We start from the raw sequence: 26,422 nt of genomic DNA on the forward strand, positions 1-26,422 counted from the left end.
TGTGCTACTCGTCATGTTGGCCAGGACAAATGGGGGTTCTATTTGATGTGGATTTTATTTGAGAATTCTACATTCTGGCTCAGGATGCACAAAAGGGCAGACTGGTAAGAGACCGTAATGACTCGACCTCAGGCAAACAGGTGAAATATTAAATACAACGATTTTCTGGAATATCGAAATTTCTTTCATTTGGACCCCTGGCCCCTGAAGCTGCAGACCCCGGGAGAGACGTAGCCATTTAACTCCCGAGACTTTGGGAGCGCAGTGAGGGTAGGGGGAATAGTGATTACACATGAGACCAAGAAGATTCTCTGAACCTAATATGTCTTAAGGGTCAGGGTCTTAGGCAAATTTGGGACTCTGGGGCACGTTATCCAGATTCTCAGAAGGTGGGGAATAAGGCCGTTTAGCTCCTTCCCTGAGGACAGACTGAAAACAGCATCTGGCTCCAGGCATAGAGGGCTGTGATCCCAGACAGGTACCCAAGCACTTGGCCTCCAGAGGAAGTGTCAGTCTTCCCAGGCTCCCGGGTCCAGGATCTGTAGAGGAGCTTTTGTGTGGGAACAGGGGCAGACTTAGGTTAAAATGATGGGGCAGAGTAGGGGGAGGAGGAGGAGGGTAGTCTTCTTTAAGTTAAATCGTGTGTACTGTGATCCCATGATAATTCCCTGGTCCCTTTTCTTATTTTCTCTGCATGGTAACATGTGGTAGCCTGTCTCCTGCCTCCTCCCAAGCAGAATGCATGGCTAGGCCAGTCTACCTAATGCCAGTGGTACACGCAGTAGAGCCTCACAGCAAGTATCTGTTGAGTGATTATCACAGTCATAGGCAGACCATGGGACAAAGATGACATAATCCATACCTCCAGACCCCAGACTCCTCTGAATGTCCCCCAACTTCCACCCCCAGCCTCCGTTGTTTTCACTGTCTCTTAGAACTGGCTTTTTCTGAATGCGAAGGTTTCTAGGAGCTGGTCGCTGATCTGCTTGGTGTGGGCCCCATAGATGAGCGGGTTGAGGGCAGATGGTAGCAGCAAATAGTTGTTAGAAAAAAGGATGTGCATGGGCTTTGGGATGGTGCGACGACCAAAGAGGCGTGAGAAGAGACCAGGCACGTAGAAGGCCAGAATGACACAGATGTGGGAACTCCATGTACCAAAGGCCTTGGCACGGGCTTCCTGGGTAGGCAGCCGCAGCACAGCGAGTGTGGGCAATGAGCCCATAAGAGCCTGTGATGCCTAGAATATCTACACCTGACACGGCCAATGAAAGCACCAGCCCATAAAAGTTGCTGGCCCGAGTGTTACGCCCGACCAGCTCCACCACCGCCATGTGTGCACAGTAGGCGTGGTCTGTGGTCTTGGCTCGGAAGTGCCCAAATCATGCAACCAGCAGAGGGAAAGGCGCAACAACTGCCACAGCTTTCAGTGCCAGTGCCAGGGCTGCATAGCCCACGTGGGCTTTGGTGACTAGGATGGGGTAGTGCAGTGGACACCCTACTGCCACAGCACGATCACAGGCCATGGCCAACAGTACACCAGATTCCATGGCCAACAGTGCATGAACAAAGAACATCTGGAACAGGCAGGCAACGTATGGCACAGGCTGGGGCCCAAGCCACAGCACAGCCAACAGCCCTGGAGCTATAGATGTGGCTAAACCCAGGTCTGTGGCTGCCAGGGTGGCCAGGAACAGAAACATGGGCTTGTGCAGTGTGGAGTCTATCTCCACCACTACCAGCAGTGCTCCATTGCCCAGCAGAGAAAGCAGATACATGGGCCGAAAGACCAGTGTCAGCCAGGCCTGGGCAACCCCTAACTCTGGAATGCCAGTCAGTATGAAGAAGGTTGGGCGTGAGAAGGTGGAGTTGGAGTGTGGCGCTCCTGCCCTCCTGTGAGGTCAAAGCTTTAGGGCTCACGGGGACATCACTCCTGAGAGGGAAAGGACAAAGAGATTTGGGGGGTGTCGCAGTGGCATAGATCCGTCCAGGTATGTGCAGGAGTGGTGCAGGGCTGGGAGGATTGCAGTGTTAAAACCTTTGATTGGGGTTTTGGATGGATAATCCAGGTGACAACCCTAGCTAGGATGGGAGAATCCTTGTGCCTGAAAGTCCATGTGTATTGCAGGGGGAGTAATGGGAGACAGTGGTAGTGAAGTGCAGTGTCACTGCGGCAGTGGCTAGTATAGCTGGAGCCCTCCCTTTGGAGCTCAGCTGAGAGTGGAGCAAAGATGAATGTTTTTCTTCCTAAGGGTCCAAGTCGAGTCAATTTCAGTCTTGTAGACAGGGAGAAGGCCAGTGCTGGGTGGGGATCAGGCTTCAGGCTGATTTTATCCCTGACTGTGTATCCTTAAGCAGAACTCCTGGGCCTCATCTTCCTCAGCTCTACAGTGGGGGTGAGCACAGTGATCTTAAGTGGTGCCCAGCTTTAACATTCTGGGCACCAACCCCACAAGAAGAAATAAGGAGCGTAGAGAGAAAGGGAGAAACAGGAGGAGGAGGCAGATGGGACCTGGAGTGAAGGCTGATGTGACAGGAGAAAACCTGGTGGGTTTTTGGGGTGTGGGATGAGTATTTTATTCTTAACTTGATGCTGAAGTAGTGAACTTGAACGTGGGCTGGAGAATTGATGCTGGGCCTGGGAAGCAATGGAGAAAGAGATGGCAGCAAAAAAAGGAACCTTCTCTGTCTTCTTTCCTTCTTCACGAACCAGAAGGGGGTTACCCTCGAGTTTCATTCCTGGGGTGCCAGAAGCAGAACAGGTGACAGGAGGGGAGGAGATGGCACTCAACCCAGAGTAGCAGCCAGAAGAGGAAGAAGCATCTCTGGTGTTGGAAGAGGCAGGATGAGTAGAATCGATTCCTCCCAGAACAGAATCTAGCCCGTGGCAGAAACTTAACAAAGGTTGGATGGATAAATGAAGGAGGAGGAAAGCACCAGCAGAAGACTTGACTGGGGAAGGAGCCTAAGCACCGTGTGTTTGCAGCTTCTCTTCACCTTGACCAATGTCTGTGGGGCCCTTTCTACCCACTTCCCTCAGGACCCTTACCCCTCCCACCTGGGTCACATGAACTCTTCCCTGTTCTGCCTCTGCTAACCTGGGTAACTCAGGAAGTAGAGTAAGGAGGTAGAGATGGGGGCAACAAAGAAAGAGACTGACTTTTGTCAGTGGAAAGATCTGGGTTAGAGGAACACTTCCTCTGGGAGGTCTTTGCTGACTTCCTGAAGTCTGGAGAGAAGACCTTGCTTTCTTTATTTTTAATAGCATCAGTTCCCGTCTATTGTAATTACTTGTCTCTCTCTCCCCCACTAGACTGAAAGAGTTACAGGCAGTGCTTATTTGCCTCACTGTTACCACTGCTTATCACAATACCTGGTAGTTAGTTGTCTATAAATAAACATTTATTGCTCTTAATTGTGGGACAAAATTGCTGGCCCAAACAGCCATGCAAATAGCATTTGCTAACAGGGGCTCCTACAGTTTCAGAAGCCTTCAGTATCCATGGAAATGAAAAAGAGTTATTCACCATTATCCACACATCCAATGAGTAAAATTCTTTCTGCTATAATGAGACATATTCTAAAAATCACCACACTATGTAAGATAATATAACGAAACCACCGGGCCCATGGGAAAAATGGGAGTAGGGGTACAACATTAACAACTTCATCAGTGACACATTTTAAAAAGGATGGGAACCTAATAAAAATGGTAGTACAATTTTACACATGTTAAGTGGTTAGAATATAACCTGTGGGATGAGTAAAAGCAGTTCTAAGGGGGAATGTTATAGCAATAAATGCCTACATTAAGAAAGCAAGAAAGATTCCCAAATAAACAACCTCACTCTACACCTTAAGGAATGTAGAAAAAGAAGAAGAAACTGAGCCCAAAGTTAGCAGAAGAAAGGAAATAATAAAGATTAGAGCAGAAATAAATGAAATAGAGAACAGGAAAATGATAGAAAATATTAACCAAGAATTGATTCTTTAAAAAGAAACAAAATTAATAAATCCTTAGCTAGACTAACCAAGGAAAAAAGAGAAAGAGACCAAATCAACAAAATTATAAATAAAAAGGAGACATTAGAATGGATATCACAGAAATTCGAAGGATCATAAGATGCTACTGTGCATAACTGTACACCAACTAACTGTACAACCTAGAAGAAATGGAAAAATTCTTAGAAACATACAATTTACAGTTCAAGACTGAATCAGAAAAAAGAAAATCTGAATAGATCAATGACTAGTAAGGAGATTGAATCAGTAATTAAATTCTCCCAATGAAGAAAAGTCCAGGACCAGATGGCTTCACTGGTAAAATTTTACCAAATATTTAAAGAGTTAACCCCCAGCCTTCTCAAGCTCTTTGAAAAAAGAGCTTGAATTTGAGTTTCTTTGAAACTCAAAGAGTTTGAGTTTCTTTGAAAAAAATTGAAGAGGAGGGAACACTCCCAAACTCATTTTACAAGGCCAGTATTCTCCTGATAACAAAATCAGAAAATGACACTGCTAGAAAAGAAAACTACAGGCCAATATCTCTGATAAATACCGATGCCACAATTCTCAATGAAATACGGCAAACCAAATTCAAACTATTCTCAAACTATTCCAAAATATTGCAAGGTAAGGAATGCTTCTGAACTCATTCTATGAGGCCAGCATCACCGTGATATCAAAACCAGACAAAGATATTTATTTAAAAAAAGAATTACAGGTCAATATCCCTGATGAACATAAGTGCAAAAATCCTCAACAAATATTAGCAACAAATTTAACAATACATTAAAAGTATCATAAACCATGATCAAGTGGGATTTATCCCTGGGATGCAAGGATGGTTTAACATACACATATCAATCAATGTGATACATCATATTAATAGAATGAAAAAAAGAATCACATGATCATCTCAATAGATGCAAACAAAGCATATGACAAAACTCAACATCTATTCATGATAAAAACTCAACAAATTAGGCATAGAAGGAACATATCTCAACGTAAAAAAGGCCATATACAACAAGCCCACATCTAACTTCATACTCAGTGGTGAAAGGTTGAAAGCTTTTCCTCTAAGATCAGGAACAAGACAGTGGGGCCCACTCTCAGCACTCCTATTTAACATAGCACTAGAGGACTTCCCTGGTGGTCCAGTGGTTAAGACTCCGCACTTCCAATGGTGGCGTGGGTTTGATCTGTGGTCAGGGAACTAAGATCCCACATCCCGAGTGGTGTGGCTAAAAAACAAAACAAAACAAACAACAAGAAAAACACCCCCACATATCTCTAGAAGTCCTAACTAGAGCAATCAGGCAAGAAAAAGAAATAAATAGCTAACTGAATTGGAAAGGAAGAAGTAAAATGGTCTCTATTTTTAGGTGACATGATTTTATATATAGAAAATCCTGAATCAAAAGACTATTAGATCTAATCAATGAATTCAATAATGTTACAGGATACAAAATTAACATGCGGGCTTCCCTGGTGGCGCAGTGGTTGAGAATCCGCCTGCGGATGCAGGAGACATGGGTTCGTGCCCTGGTCCGGGAAGATCCCACATGCCGCGGAGCAACTAAGCCCGTGAGCCATGGCCGCTGAGCCTGTGCGTCCGGAGCCTGTGCTCCGCAACGGGAGAGGCCACAACAGTGAGAGGCCCGCATACCGCAAAAAAAAAAAAAAAAAAAAAAAAAAAATTAACATGCAAAATTCAGTAACATTTTTATACACTAATGACAAATTTTCTGAAAAAGAAATAAATGATTCCAAATCATTTACAATAGAATCAAAAACAATAAAATCATTAGGAATAAATGTAACTAAGGAGATGAAAGATCTCTATTCTGAAAGCTATAATACATTGATGAAACAAATCGAACAAGACACAGATAAGTGGGAAACCTATCCTGTGTTAATGGACTGGAAGAATTAATTTTGTTAAAATGTCACTACTGCCAAAAGCCATCTATAGATTCAAATGCAATGCCTATCAAGATTCCAATAGCATTTTTTTCCACTGTAGTAGAAAAAAATACTCCTCAAATGTATACAGAACCACAAAAGACCATGAATAGCCAAAGAAATCATGAGAAAGAAGAACATAAAGTTATACTCTAAAGCTATAGTTATCAAAGCAGTATGGTACTGGAAGAAAAACAGACAAATAGACCAATGGAACAGAATTGAGAGCCCAGGAATAAACACAAGCATACACAGTCAACTAATATTTGACAAGAGAGCCAAGAATACTTGATGGAGAAAAGAGAGTCTTTTCGATAAGTAGTGCTGGGATAATTGGATATTCACATGTAAAAGAATGAAACTGGATCCATATGTTACACCACTCACAAAAATTAACTCAAAATAGATTAAAGACTTTAGTGAATGAACCCGAAATTACGGAACTCCTGGAAGAAAACATAGAAATAAAGTTTCTTGGCATAGATCTTGGTAATATTTTTCTTTGGATATGACACCTAAAGTGCAGGCAACAAAATAAAACATAAAAAAGTAGGACTACATCAAACTAAAAAGTTCTGCACAGCAAAAGAAAACATCAACAAAATGAAAAGACAATCTATGGAATGGGAAAAAATCTTTGCAAGCCATTTATCTGATAAGGGGTTAATATCCAAAATACATAAAGAACTCATACAACTCAATAGCATAAAACCAAATAACCCAATATAAAAAATGGGCAAAGGACCTGAATAGACATTTCTTCAAAGAATATGTGTGAAAGGCCAATAAGTACATGAAAAGATGTTCAACATCACTAGTAATTAGGGAAATGCAAATTAAAACCACAGTGAGCTATCACTTCATGCCTGCTAGAATGGCCACCATTAAAAGACAAGAGATAACAAATGCCAGCATGGATGTGGAGAAAAGGAGAACATGTGTGCACCACTGGTGGGACTATAAATTGATACAGCTACTATGGGAAGTAGTATGAAGGATCTGCAAAAAATTAAAAATAGAACTACCATATGATCCAGCAATTCCACTTCTGGGAAACAGTTGACCCTTGAGCAACATGGATTTGAACTGCATGGGTCCACTTATATGTGAATTTTTTTTTCAATAAATACATGCTACAGTACTACATAATCCAAAGTTGGCTGAATCCATGGATATGGAGGGCCAACTGTAAAGTTTATGTGGATTTTTGACTGTTTGGGGTTTGAGGGGTCTGTGGTCCTAATACCTGCATTGTTCATGGGTCAATTGTATATCCAAAGGAAATGAAAACACTAACTCCAAAAGATATCTGCACCCCCATGTTCATAGCAGCATTATTTACAATAGCCAACACGGGGAAATAACCTAAGTGTCTGTTGATGGATAAAGAGGTTGTGGTATATATATGAGGAAATCCTACTGTTTGTGACAACACGGATGGACTTTGACGGCATTATGCTGTGAAATAACTCAGAGAAAGGCAAAGACTGTATGATCTCACTTATATGTGGAATCTAAAAAAAAAAAAGAAGATGAAGAAAGGAAAAAAACCCAACTCATAGGAAAAGAGATTTGACTTTTGGTTACCTGAGGAAGAGGGTGGAGGGAGGAGAAACTGGAGAAAGGTGGTCAAAATGTACAAACTTTCAGTTATAAATTATTACTAGGGATGTAATGTAAAACATAATGACTATAGCTAATATTGCTGTATGATATAGGAAAGTTTTTAAGAGAGAAAATCCTATGAGTTTTTATCACAAGGAGAAAAATTTTTTCCTTTCTTTTCTTTTTATTGTATCTGTATGAGAAGATGGATATTAGCCAAACCTATTTGGTACTCATTTCACAATATATGTAAATCAAATCATCATGCTGTATGCCTTAAACTTATACAGTCATATATATCAGTTATTTCTCAATAAAACTGGAAAAATTTTGCTTAGGTTTGTTTTATGGTTCCTAATAAGCTCTATCTTGGTAATTGTCCATGGGTGCTTGATTTAAAAAGATGTATGGTCACTTGTTAGGTGGTCTTCTATATATGACAACCAGATCCTGTTGGTTGATTATGTTGGTCAGTTCTCCTATATCCTGTTCGTTTTCTGTCTAGTAGTTCTATCAGTTGCAGAGATAGAAGAATTTCAACACTGAGGGGGTTTTGAAGTACTGAATTATAATTGTGATTTGTCTATTTTTCTTTTCAGTTATTTCAGTTTATGCTTAATGTGTTTTGAGGCTTTGTTGTTTGGTGTATACATGCTTAGGATATATCTTCCTGGGTAATGTGTCTCTTTGTCACTAGCAATTTTTTTTGCTTTGTAGTCTACTTCATCTGCTATTGATATAGCCACTCCTGCTTTTTTGATGAATGTTTGTATAATATATACATATATATATATATATATATATATATATATATATATATATATATATATTCCTTTTATTTTTGACCTATCTATGTCATTGGATATGAAGCGAATTTCTTAACAGCATATGATTGGGGTGTGTTTTTTTTTTTCATCTACTTTGCCAGTCCCTGTTTTTTTAACTTGTGTGTTTAGACCATTCATGGTTCAGGTAATTTTTAATATATTAGGCCTTAAGTCTGACATTTTATTATTTGTTTTCTGTTTGTTTCTTTGTCTCAGTCCTCTGTTTCTGTTTTTTCAAGATTTTTTTTGATGTGGGCCATTTTTAAAGTCTTTATTGAATTTGCTACAATATTGCTTCCATTTTATGTTTTGGTTTTTTTGGCCTCAAGGCATGTGGGATCTTCGCTCCGCCACCAAGGATGGAACTCACACATCCTGCATTGGAAGGTGAAGTCTTAACTATTGGACTGCCAGGGAAGTCCTTCTGTTTCTGTTTTCTTGCCTTTCTGTGGGTTACTTGAAGATTTTTAAGATTCCTTCTTGATTTATTTGTAGAGTTTTTGAGTGTATGGCTTTGTATAGTTTTCTTTGTGGTTGCTCTATTAAAATATACATGTATGATACATAAGTCCACTGACAACAATATTTTACCACTTTTAATGGTAAAACCTTAGTTCCATTTAGCACCTTTACTCTTCCCATTTTAAAATATTACAGTCTTGAATGTCAGATGGTGTAACAACTTTCATTTTTCATTGCACGTGATATAAAAAACTCATGGGAAGAAGCATTTACCCATATTCCTATTCTTTTCATTACTCTTTATTCTTTCTTGATGCTCCAAAAAATCCTTCCTCTGACGTTTGTAGACACCCATGTAACCCACACTCCTCTCAATATATAGAAAGTTTTCATCAGATAAAGTGCCTTCTGCTTCCTCCTACCCCAGAGGCAATCACTGTTCTGATTTTTATCACCATAGACAGGTTTTTATCTGTGTGGAACCTCATATAAATGGAATCATGCAGTATATAGCCTTTTGTGACTGGTCTATTTCATGCAACATAATGGTCTTGAGTTTAACCTGTGTTGTTATAAGTTTTAATAGTTTTAAAAAAATTATTTTATATTGGAGCATAGTTGATTAACAATGTTGTGCTAGTTTCAGGTGTACAGCAAAATGATTCAGTTATACACATACATGTATCTATTCTTTTTCAAATTCTTTTCCCGTTTAGGTTATTACTGAATATAGAGCAGTGTTCCCTGTGCTAAACAGTAGGTCCTGGTTGGTTATCTAATTTTTCTTTTTAACATCTTTATTGGAGTATAATTGCTTTACAATGTTGTGTTAGTTTTTGCTATATAACAAAGTGAATCAGCTATACTTATACATATATCTCCATATCCCCTCCCTCTTGTGTCTCCCTCACACACTCCCTGTCCCACTCTTCTAGGTGGTCACAAAGCACCGAGCTGATCTCCCTGTGCTATGTGGCTGCTTCCCACTAGTTATCTATTTTACATTTGGTAGTGTGTATATGTCAATGCCACTCTCTCACTTTGTCTCAGCTTACCCTTCCCCTCCCCGTGTCCTCGAGTACATTCTCTACATCTGTATCTTTATTCCTGTCCTGCCCCTAGGTTCTTCAGAACCATTTTTTTTAAGATTCCATATATGTGTGTTAGCATACAGTATTTGTTTTTCTCTTTCTGACTTACTTCACTTTGTATGACAGTCTTGAGGTCCATCCACCTCACTCATCCACCTCACTACAAATAACTCAATTTTGTTTCTTTTTATGGCCGAGTAATATTCCATTGTATATATGTGCCACATCTTTATCCATTCATCGGTCAATGGACACTTAGGTTGCATCCATGTGCTGGCTATTGGAAATAGAGTTGAAATGAACATTGTGGTACATGACTTTTTTGAATTAAGGTTTTCTCAGGGTATATGTCCAGAAGTGGGATTGCTGGGTCATATGGTAGTTCTATTTTTAGTTTTTTTAGGAGGCTCCATACTGTTCTCCATAGTGGCTTTATCAATTTACATTCCCAACAACAGTGCAGTAAGGTCCCCTTTTCTCCACACCCTCTCCAGCATTTATTGTTTGTAGATTTTTTGATCATGGCCATTCTGACTGGTGTGAGGTGATACCTCATTGTAGTTCTGATTTGCATTTCTCTGATGATTAGTGATGTTGAGCATCCTTTCATGTGTTTGTTGGCAATCTGTATATCTTCTTTGGAGAAATGTCTATCAAGGTCTTCTGCCCATTTTTGGATTGGGTTGTTTGTTTTTTTAATATTGAGCTGCATGTGCTGCTTGTAAATTTTGGAGATTAGTCCTTTGTCAGTTGCTTCATTTGCAAATATTTTCTCCCATTCTGAGGGTTGTCTTTTTGTCTTGTTTATGGTCTCCTTTGCTGTGCAAAAGCTTTTAAGTTTCATTAGGTCCCATTTGTTTACTTTTGTTTTTATTTCCATTTCTCTAGGAGGTGGGTCAATAAGGATATTGCTGTGATTTATGTCATAGAGTGTTCTGCCTATGTTTTCCTCTAAGAGTTTGATAGTGTCTGGCCTTACATTTAGGTCTTTATTCCATTTTGAGTTTATTTTTGTGTATGGTGTTAGGGAGTGTTCTAATTTCATTCTTTTACATGTAGCTGTCCAGTTTTCCCAGCACCACTTATTGAAGAGGCTGTCTTTTCTCCACTGTATATTCTTGCCTCCTTTGTCAAACATAAGGTGACCATATGTGTGTGGGTTTATCTCTGGGCTTTCTATCCTGTTCCATTGATCTATATTTCTGTTTTTGTGCCAGTAAAATACTGTCTTGATGACGGTAGCTTTGTAGTATAGTCTGAAGTCAGGAACCCTGATTCTTCCAGCTCCCTTTTTCTTAAAATTGCTTTGGCTATTCAGGGTCTTTTGAGTTTCCATACAAATTGTTAAATTTTTTGTTCTAGTTCTGTGAAAAATGCCATTGGTAGTTTGATAGGGATTTCACTGAATCTGTAGATTGCTTTGGGTAGTAGAGTCATTTTCACAATATTGATTCTTCCAATCCAAGAACATGGTATATCTCTCCATCTGTTTGTATCATCTTTAATTTATTTCATCAGTGTCTTATAGTTTTCTGCATACAAGTCTTTTGTCTCCTTAGGTAGGTTTATTCCTAGGTATTTTATTCTTTTTGTTGCAGTGGTAAATGGGAGTGTTTCCTTAATTTCTCTTTCAGAGTTTTCATCATTGGTGTATAGGAATGCAAGAGATTTCTGTGCACTAATTTTGTATCCTGCTGCTTTACCAAATTCATTGGTTAGCTCTTGTAGTTTTCTGGTAGCATCTTTAGGATTCTCTATCTATAGTATCGTGTCTTCTGTAAACAGTGACAGCTTTACTTCTTCTTTTCCTATTTGGATTCCTTTTATTTCTTTTTCTTCTCTGATTGCTGTGGCCCAAACTTCCAAAAGTATGTTGAATAATAGTGGTGAGAGTGGGCAACCTTCTCTTGTTTCTGATCTTAGTGGAAATGGTTTAAGTTTTTCAGCATTGAGAACGATATTGGTTGTGGGTTTGACATATATGGCCTTTATTATGTTGAGGCAAGTTCCTTCTATGCCTACTTTCTAGAGGGTTTTTATCATAAAGGGTGGTGAATTTTGTCAAAAGCTTTTTCTGCATCAACTGATATGATCATATGGTTTTTATCCTTCAGTTTGTTAATATGGTGTATCACATTGATTGATTTGCATATATTGAAGAATCCTTGCATTCGTGGAATAAACCCAGTTGATCACGGTGTATGATCCACTTAGTGTGCTGTTGGATTCTGTTTGCTAGTATTTTGTTGAGGATTTTTGCATCTGTTTTCATCAGTGATACTGGCCTGTAGTTTTCTTTTTTTGTGTGACACCTTTGTCTGGTTTTAGTATCAGGGTGATAGTGGCCTCGTGGAATGAGTTTGGGGGTGTTTCTCTCTCTGCTATATATTGGAAGAGTTTGAGAAGGATAGGTGCTAGCTGTTCTGTAAATGTTTGATAGAATTCTCCTGTGAAGCCATCTGGTCCTGGGCTTTCGTTCGTAGGAAGATTTTTAATAACAGTTTCAATGTCAGTGCTTGTGATTGGTCTGTTTAAATTTTCTCTTCCTTCCTAGTATAGTCTTGGAAGGTTATGCTTATCTAAGAATTCGTCCATCTCTTCTAGGTTGTCCATTTTATTGGCATATAGTTGCTTGTAGTAATCTCTCATGATCCTTTGTTTTTCTGCAGTGTCAGTTGTTACTTCTCCTTTTTCATTTCTAATTCTGTTGATTTGAGTCTTCTCCCTTTTTTTCTTGATGAATCTCGCTAGTGGTTTTTCAAAAACCACTAGCGAGATTCATCAAGAAAAAAAAATTTGTTTATCTTCTGAAAGAACCAGCTTTTAGTTTTATTGTCCTGTGCTATTGTTTCCTTCATTTCTTTTTCATTTATTTCTGATCTGATCTTTATGATTTCTTTCCTTCTGCTAACTTTGGGGTCTTTTTGTTATTCTTTCTCTAATTGCTTTAGGTGTAAGGTTAGGTTGTTTATTAGAGATTTTTCTTGTTTCTTGAGGTAGGATTGTATTGCTATAACCTTCCCTCTTAGAACTGCTTTTGCTGCATCCCATAGCTTTGGGGTCTTCATGTTTTCATTGTCCTTTGTTTCTAGGTATTTTTTTATTTCCTCTTTGATTTCTTCAGTGATCTCTTGGTATAGGAGCTTATTGTTTAGCCTCCATGTGTTTGTATTTTTTACAGGTTTTTTTCTTGTAATTGATATCTAGTCTCATAGCATTGTGGTCAGAAAAGATACTTGATATGGTTTCAATTTTCTTAAATTTGCCAAGGCTTGATTTGTGACCCAAGATATGATCTATCCTGGAGAATGTTCCATAAGCACTCGAGAAGAATGTGTATTCTGTTGTTTGGGGATGGAATGTCCTATAAATATCAATTAAGTCCATCTTGTTTAATGTGTCATTTAAAGCTTGTGTTTCCTTATTTATTTTCATTTTGGATGATCTGTCCATTGGTGAATGTGTGGTGTTAAAGCCCCCTACAATTATTGTGTTACTGTGGATTTCCCTTTTTTTGGCTGTTAGCATTTGCCTTATGTATTGAGGTGCCTCTATGTTGGGTGCATAAATATTTACAATGGTTATATCTTCTTCTTGGATCGATCCCTTCATCATTATGTAGTGTCCTTCTTTGTCTCTTGTAATAATCTCTATTTTAAAGTCTATTTTGTCTGATGTGAGAATTGCTACTCCAGCTTTCTTTTGATTTTCCTTTGCATGGAATATCTTTTTCCATCCCCTCACTTTCAGTCTGTATGTGTCCCTAGGCCTGAAGTGGGTCTCTTGTAGACAGCATATATTTGGGTCTTGTAATTGTATTCATTCAGCCAGTCTATGTCTTTTGGTTGGAGCCTTTAATCCATTTACATTTAAGGTAATTATCGATATGTCTGCTCCTATTATCATTTTCTTAATTGTTTTGGGTTTGTTATTGTAGGTGTTTTCCTTTTCTTGTGTTTCTTGCCTAGAGAATTTCCTTTAGCATTTGTTGTTAAACTGGTTTGGTGGTGCTGAATTCTCTTAACTTTTCTTGTCTGTAAGTATTTTAATTTCTCTGTCGAATGTGAGTGATATTCTTGTTGATTAGAGTAATCTTGGTTGTAGGTTTTTCCCTTTTATCACTTTAAATATGTCCTGCCACTCCCTTCTGGCTTGCAGATTTTCTGCTGACAGATCAGCTGTTAACCTTATGGGGATTCCCTTGTATGTTATTTGTTGCTTTTCCCTTGCTGCTTTTAATACTTTTTCTTTGTATTAAAGTTTGATAGTTTGATGAATATGTGTCTTGGCGTGTTTCTCCTTGGATTTATCCTGTATGGGACTCTCTGCGCTTCCTGGACTTGATTGACTATTTGCTTTCCCATGTTAGGGAAGTTTTGAACTATAATCTCTTCAAATATTTTCTCAGTCCCTTTCTTTTTCTCTTCTTTTGGGACCCCTACAATTCAAATGTTGCTATATTTAATGTTGTCTCAGAGGTCTCTGAGACTGTCCTCAATTCTTTTCATTCTTTTCTCTTTATTCTGCTCTACAGTAGTTATTTCCACTATTTTATCTTCCAGGTCACTTATCCATTCTTCTGCCTCAGTTTTTCTGCTATTGATTCCTTCTAGAGAATTTTACATTTCATTTATTTTGTTGTTCATCATTGTTTGCTCTTTAGTTTTTCTAGGTCCTTGTTAAACATTTCTTGTATTGTCTCCATTCTATTTCTAAGATTTTGTATCATCTTTACTATCATTACTCTGAATATTTTTTCAGATAGACTGCCTATTTACTCTTCATTTGTTAGGTCTGGTGGGTTTTTATCTTGTTCCTTCATCTGCTGTGTGTTTCTCTGTCTTCTCATTTTGCTTAACTTTCTGTGTTTGTGGTCTCCATTTTGCAGGCTGCAGGTTTGTAGTTCCCGTTGTTTTCAGTGTCTCCCCCGAGTTGGTAAGGTTGGTTCAATGGGTTGTGTAGGCTTCCTGGTGGAGTGGACTGGTGCCTGTGTTCTGGTGGATGAGGCTGGATCTTGTCTTTCTGGTGGGTAAAACCATGTCCTGTGGTGTGTTTGGGGTGTCTGTGAACTTATTATGATTTTAGGCAGCCTCTCTGCTAATGGGTGGGGTTGTGTTCCTGTCTTGCTAGTTGTTTTTGGCATCGGGTGTCTGGCACTGGAGCTTGCTGGTCTTTGAGTGGAGCTGGGTCTTAGCATTGAGATGGAGATCTCTGGGAGAGTTCTTGCCTATTGATATTATGTGGGGCTGGGAGGTCTCTGGTGGTCCAATGTCCTGAACTCGCCTACCCCATCTCAGAGGCTCACTCTTGACACCCAGCTGGAGCACCAAGACCCTCTCAGCCACACGCCTAGTCATTACCGGAATTCCAGCGTCAACTTTCTCTTTCCTCTCCTGGCAAATAATAATAACTCTGCTGGGCCTCAGGTTCTCCTGAACATATTAATGATCAGTAGCACAAGACGATATCTGGTCTTCCTAATGCAGCATGGCCTGCAGCAGCAACTTCTTCCAGCTCCTCCCAGAGGGGGCTTTAAATACACAGAAGGAGACTCTCTATAGAAACACCTATTTCTATTTCCTCTGTTTCTATTTCAGCATTTGTGATTCCAGAAAGCAAATAATACTTGGATAGCTAACCTTTCCTACCCAGTTTCTGTTCTTCCAGTATCAAAATTCATTTACCTAGTACAGGTAGCTAACATTCTTAGGTACGTAACTTTGTATCTAAACATTTATATATTTAAATCATTTCACCTGCATAACAATACTGCAGAGCAGGGATTATTCTTCCCCTTTATATATTAGAAAACAAAAATTTATGGAAAAATATTGACAAAGGTCACATTTGGTGAGTGGTGGAGCATCAGTACAAGTGCAGGTCTATCTGACTCCAGAGCCTTCCTGACACAGCACTCCTTCCTTGCATACAATTGAAGCTCTAGTTCTGCTCTTCAGGCCACGATCTCTGGGCCATTTTTGTGAACCTGCTGCTGCCGAGAGATATCTTCTCTCTAGACTCTCTCCCTTGAGAGTCTGGAAGAACTAAGGAGAGGCATCTTTATCTCATCATGACTGTTCCAGCTTCTGTTACAAAAGGATAATATTCATAATGATACTGCTTATGGCCAGAAGAATCCTCACACACCTTCACACTCTTTATGGAAAGGCCAGGGCACTGAGAACCCAAGTGGAGGTAGATGTGGGGAATGAGAAGACCAGTAATTTGGGAAATGGTAAAACTGATTGTGGTGGTATAGGGGACATTCTGTTTACTCAAAATTATGTACCATACAGTCTGGAGCTGCACTCAAGGGCCTCAAATGAGGAGAGTATAAGTATGGCATATGGTTAAATTTCTGGATGTCACAATCTGGTGAAAATGGGTGAGGAAACAATATATTATTGTAGTTGGTAGGCAGTGATGTCATTATTTACATCGGTAGTAGGAAATTTAAGGTTTGGGGCTCATCCAGTAGGCGTATCCAAAGGTCAGACAAAATTCTTACTTTTAAAATTCCATAGACTGAAAGCAAGGGCCACTCTATTAAGAGGTCCTTAAACACTGGTTCCAGTGAGTAGATTCCAAAATTCTTAAAGGCCTTTGAAATGTAGATCGTACTAATCCATTGTTTTCAACAAATATGATCTCTGTTTTTGAAATGTCTCTTGACTGGTAAATTGCAGATATTGGATTTGAAAAGGTATTTATTATATGGCATTAGAGTATTAAAAAACTTGGTGAAAAGTGAGAGCTGGAAAGCTCTTGATTTCTTTCATTGCAAAAGGCAAGAAAAATTGGTTAGAAAGTATATTTTAAAGGAATTTCTTTAAAGAATAAGCAGAGCTTGATTATCAGTTGGATATGTGAGAGGGAGAGAAAGATGACTATATTCTCATGCTGACACTTCTGTGGGTTTTATCTCCAGTCTTTGGTTTTTCAAGGAATATTGGCATAAGGTTCTCTTCTTATGAGTGAAGACAGAGATTGGGTTCCCCAGAGCCCAACATAATTAACCTGGAGGCCTCGTTATGTAGCTGTCCTTGCTTAACTCTCTAACTCTGTGAATAAAAGATTCACAGTTATATGTTCTTCCCTGAGACACTCATATTAATTCTGAGTACACATCCTATTGTCTCTGCACACAGGGAAGAAAATGTTAATAGACTCTCCACTTAAAAATAAATCTAAAGGCCATTCTTAATCTTGAAGGTCCTGAAGTAGTCACATCTCATTTGATTTCCCATTTCTACACACCACTGCCCTTCCTCCAGTCTTAAAATCTATTTTCTTCAAATTTCTTGGAGATATATATACATATTTAAACTTTTAATTTTATATTGGAGTATAGCCGATTAACAATGTTGTGATAGTTTCAGGGGCACAGTAAAGCGACTCAGCCATGCATTTATTTCTTGGGTATATTTTAGAGTCCCCAAATTGCTGTAACCTCAGGTTCCCCCAGAAGTGTATTCCCTTTTATTGTGGTGTATAGTCCTCCTAAGATACCAAGTCTTCAGATGTAAAACATATCTCTCCTGGCTGTGGGGAGAGTAGAGGGCTTATACAGTCACAAATCCAACCCTGAACCCAGGGAAGTGTCAAAAGTTGGATGGTGCTTTCATCTGTTTTTCCAGCATGATTATACATATTCAAGAGGGACTTTAGCTTTTAAATATGGAGTGACAAGGTCTAGATTTATCCTCTCTCTTGAAACAACAACAAAAACTGGACAAAATATATGAAACAATGGTTCTGAAGACAATGGACATTAGGCAATGGAGGATAGGAAACAAATGAGGTAAGTTCATTTTACTGGAGAAAGATTGTTGCAGTGTTCTGGAGAGGGATTCCAGGACATGTCAAAGGGAGGGTGAACTTCAGCATAGCCTAACAGTCTTCCTGTGTTGAGGACATGGGAGTCAGGGGACGCCAGTGCAGCTGGAATTCACAGGGTAGAGTACTAGAGAAAAGAGATTTTCTAGAAAGAGAATTCCAAAAATCTATAGAGGGACCCCCTTAAGTATTCAGCAGAGTACTGATTGGTGCATGCATGTGTGGAAACTCCAAAAATATTTGAGAAAACAAAAAGAAGAACTCACATAACCACCCCCAAAGGGAGCTTGGGACAGCCTCTCAGAGTTTTCTATTGAGACTTGTGTGCCAGGCCTTCTTCCTCTTTCATCAACTAGTCACTGGGTGGGGGTTGCCCCAGGGAGGGAGCATAACCTTGGAGGAGGCAGCCCCCTTTCGCCAAGGGCAATGCACTGAGAGGAACACAGCCGAATGCCTTTGTCATTGCTGCAGTTCAGTGTAAAAGAGGAAGTGCTGACCAGCACAATACATCAAGAAAGAGGAGTTTTAAGGATCAGAATAAAAATGGTTAAATTAACATGATTTTTATATGATACAATAATTTAAAATAATAAGCAATTTTTAGAACTAGTTAAATGTTCAGTAAGATGTTCAAATATAAGATATACTTGAAAAAGTCAATAGTTTTCTTTATACCAGCAAAATTATCTAAAAATATTAGAAATAAACATACCACTTACAGTAGGAAAAACTTATTAATAGGTAGAAATTGGCATCATAACAAATACACAAGACCTTTAAGGACATAATTTTAAAATTATGTGAAGGTATTTAAGTGAAGATCTGATTAAATGTAGAGAAAAACAATATACATGGGGAGGACACATGAACATTTTAAAGATGTCAGTTCTCCCCAGATTAATCGATAAATTCAATGCAATTTCAAGAAACACTCCAGCAAGATCTTCAGAGGAATGTTTGTTATAGTTTTTCTAAAATGTATATGGAAGGTGAAAGTTTCACTAAATGGAAGAGAGTTTTTAAAAAGATACAAGGAGGGAGGGAGATGCAAGAGGGAAGAGATATGGGAACATATGTATATGTATAACTGATTCACTTTGTTGTAAAGCAGAAACTAACACACCATTGTAAAGCAATTATACTCCAATAAAGATGTTAAAAAAAAAGATACAAGTCACACCTTAGATTAGATAATAAAACATACTACAAACTCATGATTTATAAAATGGTTTTGCCTAGTGTAAAGGCACAGGATATACTAAAGAATCTATAACAGACCCATGTATATAAGTTAAACAGATATAAGATAATATCATGTATATACATATATAAAATCTTAACATACACATAAAAATAGGTGAAAACCACACAACAGATTGTTTACGCCAGTTATTTCTAATGGTTGAGATTTTGCTGGACTTTTTTATTTTGGCCGTACTGCGGGGCATGTGGGATCTTAATTTCCTGACCAGGGATCGAACCTGCGTCCCCTGAGTTGGAAACGTGGAGTCGTAACTGCTGGACCACCAGGAAGTCCCTTGCTGGACTTTAAATGATGTACAATATCATAATCTGAATGCTAGAATGTCAATGTATTATTTTGTAATTGGAGGAAAAATTTAAAATGACTATTGATTGGGCTGTATTGTTCAGAGTGAGGATTCAAAAGATGAGTATTGGACTGGTGAGAAAAACACATCAGTGTTCATAAGTAGAAAACTAATGTAAGAAGTCAATGAATTCAGGGACACATTTTTTTTTTATGATAATGTATCTGGTAAATAAGTTCCAAAGTTAGCTACCTTTATTCTGTAAAGACTGAATCTCTTTCCTTCATTGCACTTACATTAGTTTGCAGTTCTACATTTATTTTTAAAACTTAAAAAATTTTTCCCTTATATTTTTTCTTTTTAAAATTTTATTTGTTTATCTTGTATACAGCAGGTTGTTATTAGTTATCCATTTTATCACATCAGTGTATACATGTCAATCCCAATCTCCCAATTCATCCCACCCCCCACCCTCTGCCCCACCCCCCCAGGGACACATTTAAAGGTCATCAGTTAGTCGTGGGAAACAGTAAAAATAAGGATGGGAGGAGAGGGAACTACAAAGCAGCTGTTTCACTTTTTATGGGCTTGATTGTAGCATCCCTTTTGAAATTTTAGTTTGGCCATTAGTCTCTTCTGGTGCTATCTCTGCACAGCCCTATTGTTTTCCAGGTGCACACCTCCCAGCACAAGACAATAGAGCTGTGCTAAGTTCCCAGCAGAAACAGCTCCTGCCCTGCTTGCGCAGAGTTGTTATCTATTCGTTCTCCTCATTTCTATCTATTACCAATGAACTCAATCCTCCAGTGCAATATAAACCATCAGGAAGTGCCATACAAGCAGCAGACTGCTACAATTACACCAATCCCAGACATATTTATAAAGGGCACCAGAATAAGTTCCTGTCCTTTTTCTAATGCAAGGACCTCCCAGGCAGTTGTGTCTATAGGTGCATCAGATGAGACAAGAAGGAAATGAATTACTTATTGCCTAATTAAATTATTTGTCTAAAGTCAGTGGGAAGCTACAGACTAAAACTTCATATCTCAAATCATTTCTCTGTTGAACATATTCTTTGTCTGAAGTCTAAACTTCTCCCAAAGTTTTCTCAGATTTATCCTTAATTTAAGAAATTATACTATATGTATCCCTCCTATAATTATTAATTACTTCACTTATATGCATTTATTTTTCATGTGAATGTCATTTGCATGCAGTGGGCATCCCATGGCTGGGAAAACTGGAAATGCTTGGATACCCAGTTCAGCTTTTACTCAAAACTTAACCTTTCTTGTTTAAACTCCCAGGTTTTGACTTACCTCATTTTTGTGGTTGACCCATCTCTAAAACTTAGATTCAAAACATCCTACTCTCTGATTGTCACCTTCTAATTGCAGGCTCAAATTTTTAACTATCCTTAGTACAGTCACAATTGTTGGACCTAAAGATTACCAAGCCACTGAAAGAATCCCCTTCATTCTATTATATATCCCTCTCTTTTCTTGACTTTATACCTGTCAAGCTTAGATTCTATGGCCCATCATTCAATTACGCTCTTGGAAATAATCTAAGCTCCTTTGTTCTCTCCCTCCATTGTAGTTGCTTGAAATAACGGAAACTGATTAAATCTAAATATATGTCTCCTCTGTGGAAGGTTGAAGCTTTCTAGAAAAAAATCCCATAAATAAACTTGTTGACTTCACATTAAATTTATCATCACAAACATCAAATGTAAACTCAACAATACCCAGAAATCTTACTATGTGATGCCATTACAGTAAATGGGTCCATATCCACCAGGTTATCAGAGAATCCTAAGAATTATATTTGATTTCTACATTGAATACCTCATTTCTAATTCATCTGTATATTTACTTGACTATTCTTCCAAAATTTTGCCACTCAAATTTATTTCCTCTGCCACCAATCTGGTCCAGGCCACCATCTCTTGCCTGGACCAAGTAATAGTCTCCTGACTGGCTTCTCTGCTTCTGCTCTTATTTTTCTTCCCATTCATATCTCTATTCCTTAAGGCCTTTTTGATCGCACTTATATAAAGTAATGCTCCCGCAATAATGCTCTATGATGACATATGACAGGATTTTGTATATTTTCTTTTGCAAAATTACCAAAGCTTTCTGCATTTTAACTGAATGATCAAAAGAATAAAATTAGGGCTTCCCTGGTGGCGCAGTGGTTGAGAATCCGCCTGCCGATGCAGGAGACACGGGTTCGTGCCCTGGTCCGGGAAGATACCACATGCCGCGGAGCAACTAAGCCCGTGAGCCATGGCCTCTAGGCCTGCGCGTCCGGAGCCTGTGCTCCGCAACGGGAGAGGCCACAACAGTGAGAGGCCCACATACCGCAAAAAAAAAAAAAAAAAAAAAAAGAATAAAATTAAAACATATTTAATTAAGAAATAGAAAATATATTCATGTAGTTCAAAGTTTTAAAAATTAAAAAAGATATTCAGTAAAAGTAATTCTCTATATCAGTATTATTTCTGACTGCATATAATAGTTTAAGGTGGCTGCTAGAAATTCAGGCATCAATCCTGGGCCTGTTCCATGTGCAAGGAGGGACGGTAAATAACCTTCATGTCTCAGCTGAGTTAGTTCACATTAGAGAGTTTTCTTGGAAACTTTGTCAAATGACATCTACTAACATTTGGAATCTGAGAGGTATAGTACTTTGTCAGTATACATGAGTACCCAAATAAAATAATGTTTTTTGTTACTAAGGAAGAATTGGGGCATTGGGGAAACAACCAGCAATCTCTAACATATCATTTTTACCCCTGTCTGCCAAGTTTGACACATTTGTCTTTTTCAGAAGGAATTACTCTTACAGGTTTCTTGTGTATCCTTCCAGAGGTAATGTGATTATATCTAAGAACATATAAGAAAGTGTATATATACATACACTTTTTTATATTCTATTCCTGGTATAGCATTACAATTTTTTTTTTTTTTTTTCGGTACGCGGGCCTCTCACTGTTGTGGCCTCTCCCGTTGCAGAGCACAGGCTCTGGACGCGCAGGCTCAGCGGCTATGGCTCACGGGCCCAGCCGCTCCGTGGCATGTGGGATCTTCCCGGACCGGGGCACGAACCTGTGTCCCCTGCATCGGCAGGCGGACTCTCAACCACTGCGCCACCAGGGAAGCCCCTACAAAATTATTTTGTGTAGCAGTCTATGTACTGTTTTTGTCACTTGCTTCTTTGCTAAACAACATATCTCAGAAATTATTCAAAGAAGTACATTTAGAGATGGCTATTTTCTTTTAACAACCACATAATTGGAATGAACTCTTGGTGAAAGCAGGGACCATGTTTGCCTTATTTACCATTGTATACAGTGTCTAATACAGTTTGTGGAGCGTAGTAGGTAGTTAGTATTTGTTTGATGGATGGGTCACACAAATAGCAAATGTCAGAGCTAGGATTCAGATCTGCTTGTGATTTGAATGATTTTATTCCCATATCTTATCTACAACCTTGATGTGTTAAGTTAAATTGTCAGATTTCCTTATGTTGAACTCTCTGCATTTTTTAGGGGATAAATATATTTATCAATTAAACAAATCTTAACAGTTTTCTGAACTCTATGTGCTAGGATTTTGTTTAGGATTTCAATAGCTATAGTCACATTCATCAGAATAGTGGTGACAGGTGGGGATGAGTCATTTACAGCACAGACATGGGAGTCAGATCAATGTGGCTATGAATAGAGGCTAACTGTGTGACTTTGGGCAAGGCTCCATCTCTCTGTCTATCCCCTACACACAGTAGGGTTAATAGTTTCTACTCCAGAGAGTTGCTCTTTCAAATCTAAGAGAGATGATTCAATGAGAAAAATTAGATAAAGAACTTAAGCAGTTTAGGTTGCTCAGAAAGCACTCAGAACATTGGAGTTATTATTGTAATAAAGACTCTATTGTCTCTTTCCTACATCTTCAACCATGTCTGTGAGTCAGGCTTATGCACCAGATCCCTGGCTTCTGGCTCCTCGGCAAGTTCTTACCTCAGTTTCAAACCACTCCATCTTTCATATCCTCACTCCCTACCTGCAGGAGCGTGATACAACACAGTTCCCAAAGGACTCAGCTTTTTATCCATAGAGTCTCTGTTTCCCAGGCTACCTTTTCCCATCTGGGTCTAAGAAGGAGGGTAGGAGAGGAATAGGAGCTCATAAAATGCTGAAGATTTATTTAGCAAAGTTCCTGCATGGTGACTACTACAATGGGTAGTAGTCACCATTTTACCAATGGGGTAAAAATTGGGAAATCAGGTCAGAGGGTTGACCACTTCTCCACTTGTTTAAGCTGCACATGCAGTGAACTGAAAGTCAAGTCTTATTTGTTGACTCTTCCCAAGAGCTCTAGTCGAAGGTGGGAAGACACAGCACAGTGTCAGGTTTCTGGGTAACAGTGGGTCCAGTCAGGAGAAAATAAATCTCACTGAGTTTAAGGTAAGTACTTGAATTAAATAAGAATTTAAGGTAAGCACTTAATTAAATAAGTATTGGAGACTTGAAAACCAAAAAAAAAAGAGGGGTGGGGAATGCTGAGGTAACACAGAGACAGTACCTGCAGGAAGAACCTTATACTTGGAATTCCTTGGTGGTCCAGTGGTTAGGACTCCACATTTCCACTGCAGGGGTCACAGGTTTGATTCCTGGTCAGGGAACTAAGATCCCGCATGCTGCATGGTGTGGCCAAAAACAAAAAAACACTGGTCATTAAAAAAAAAAAAAGAACTTTATACTTGGGAAGCATTGGGTCATTAGGAGACAGCAGGTTGGCGGTGGGCTCGTTGAACTACTCTCACAACTCTGAGGGGGGGGTGCTGCCTCTGAATGCTACTAGCGTCACAGGACCTCCGAGAATGTGCCCTTACAGCCTGGACTGAGACCTCCGAGGAAGGACTCTATCCTGCTGCTGGTATCTCTTAGGGAGTTCAGTGGGGCTGATTTGATCCTGGGAGTTCTAAAACCCAAACAAAATCCGAAACCCAACCAAACAATCAATCCTGGAGGCTAAAACCAATTCCACTGCCAGGAGGAAGAGTCATTGCTGAGGGAAACCATGAGAGGAAGAGACAGGAGGGACCAAATATCCCCTCCCCTGCTTCAGCCTTCCAGTCTTTCTCTGTTGCTCTCTGTAGGTGGAAACAAAGAGGGAGCCGGCTGACCAAGGGTCCTATAGACTAAGTCCCAGCATCACAAGATGTTTGGATGGGAGGATCTAGGGCTGAGAGACAAGAGTTAATTATTGGCACAGCTCCAATTGCTTGAGTCTGAAAACTTAGTACCACATGAAGGACAGCTATAGCAGAACCCTGCAGTACAGCATGCCTCTCAGACAGAGACAGAATCAAGTCCTCCGGTGCAGACAAAAAAAGAGATGTGACAATGCTATAGGGGCAGCTTTCATAGTTGGGAAAGAATTTGGCATTAAGCCGGCAACAGGAATGGAGATCAACTGCCCCACCCTGTGGGGATTAAAGTAACTGCTACTCAATGCTGATGTGGGTTCCAGGGGCAGATTCTTCTAAAGCCACACTCAATAACAGTGGGAAGGAAAAATGACATCCATTTCCCTACAAGAAGGGGCTCTTAATGCCCTCGGACATGCTTCTCATTTACTCAAGGCAGAGCCACACGTATGATTCAGTATTTATCATTTTTTTAAAAAGGAATTCTTTAATAGGAATTCTCTCCATCTCATGGATGCCGGAAGAATTTTATGCACCACCATCTCCTACTGTCCCACAGAGGACAGAAGGGCCAACTTCAACACCACTTGCCTAATGATACTAATAATCTCAATGTCCTTATATATTGATAATAATTATAGTAATAATCATGAAATTAAAAGCTCAAATATTTTGAACACTTGCAATATACCAGTGTTTGTGCATGATAACATTTAATTTTCATAAGAGCCTTCTGTGGATGATTATAAAAATGAGTTTAAAAAAAGATCTAACAGAAAGAATATGATTTATAGGAATATGGTATGTATTGTCAAGGAATATTTTCAAACATCTGGTCTACTCTGTTGGTCTGTAGGAGTGCTTTCTCTACATTTGTTATGCTTTCCCAGCTGCAAACCCAGAAGGAACTCAAATAAGAGTCTGTTAGTTGGACATAATTCAGGTCTTAATTCCTCAGCTAGGCTTCTCTAGATCAATGCAAACAGCTGACATAATTATGAGAAGCTTGACACAAACTGGGAGCACACAGGGATAGATACTACCAACTTCTTGTAGGGATTTGTAAGGATGTAGGGACCAACACACCAGTTGTCATTCGTCACAGTAACTAGCACAATTTTTGCACATCCAGGGGCTCAGTGAACATCCCCTTACTTACAAGACTGAATGACTAAGTCAAGAGTTGACAGTGTCTACAGTGCATCTCTAGTTTCATAGAAGCAGGGCACAAACAGATATGCCATGTACATAAGGGTGGCTCTCTGCTCTGGTTCTAAGGAGAGAAGTTAAGAGGACCATAGGTTCTCACAGAATTGTCAAGCCCAGTGCAGGTAGTTCAAGGAATGGGACACAGTGGTCCTAAGATAGGCTTTGTGGTGAATTTACATGTAGATAAAGAGGATGGAGGAACAGGATAGCTCAAAGAGCCCAGTCTTGAAGGGCAGACACAAGTCTGCTGTGCAGTTCCCATAGCATTAAAAAATGTACTTAGCAGAGATCTTTGAACACCGTCTTGAGTGGATAAAATGAAGTAGCATAAACCAAAGGCATTTCAAGTTGGTGGGGTATAAATGTACAAACTTCCAGTTATAAATAAGTATCAAACATGCAATGTCCAGCATCATGACTATAGTTAACGCTGCTGTAAGGTATATTTGAAAGTTGCTAAGAGAGTAGATGCTAAAAGTTCTCATCACGGGAAAAAAGCATTTTTCTTTTTCTTCTTTTTGGTACCTATATGAGATGTTGGATATTAACGAAACTCTTGTGGTAGTCATTTCACAACATATGTATGACTTAAACTTATAAGTGCTGTAGGTCAATTATATCTCAATAAAACTGAAAGAAAAAATAAAATAAATAAAATGGTGGGATA

General features: G+C 39.1%; 1 protein-coding gene across 1 annotated transcript; it reads right to left on the minus strand.

Annotated features, from left to right (window-relative positions):
* Window positions 1-931: 931 nt before the first annotated feature.
* OR52W1 (olfactory receptor family 52 subfamily W member 1) lies at window positions 932-23,374 on the minus strand. Its single transcript, XM_059070257.1, is given in 3 exon segments — window positions 932-1,201; window positions 1,203-1,904; window positions 23,354-23,374. Coding segments are annotated over 3 exon segments (993 nt in total).
* Window positions 23,375-26,422: the final 3,048 nt, after the last annotated feature.

This window comes from Kogia breviceps, chromosome 7, assembly GCF_026419965.1.
Source record: "Kogia breviceps isolate mKogBre1 chromosome 7, mKogBre1 haplotype 1, whole genome shotgun sequence".
Taxonomy (NCBI): Eukaryota; Metazoa; Chordata; class Mammalia; order Artiodactyla; family Physeteridae; genus Kogia; species Kogia breviceps.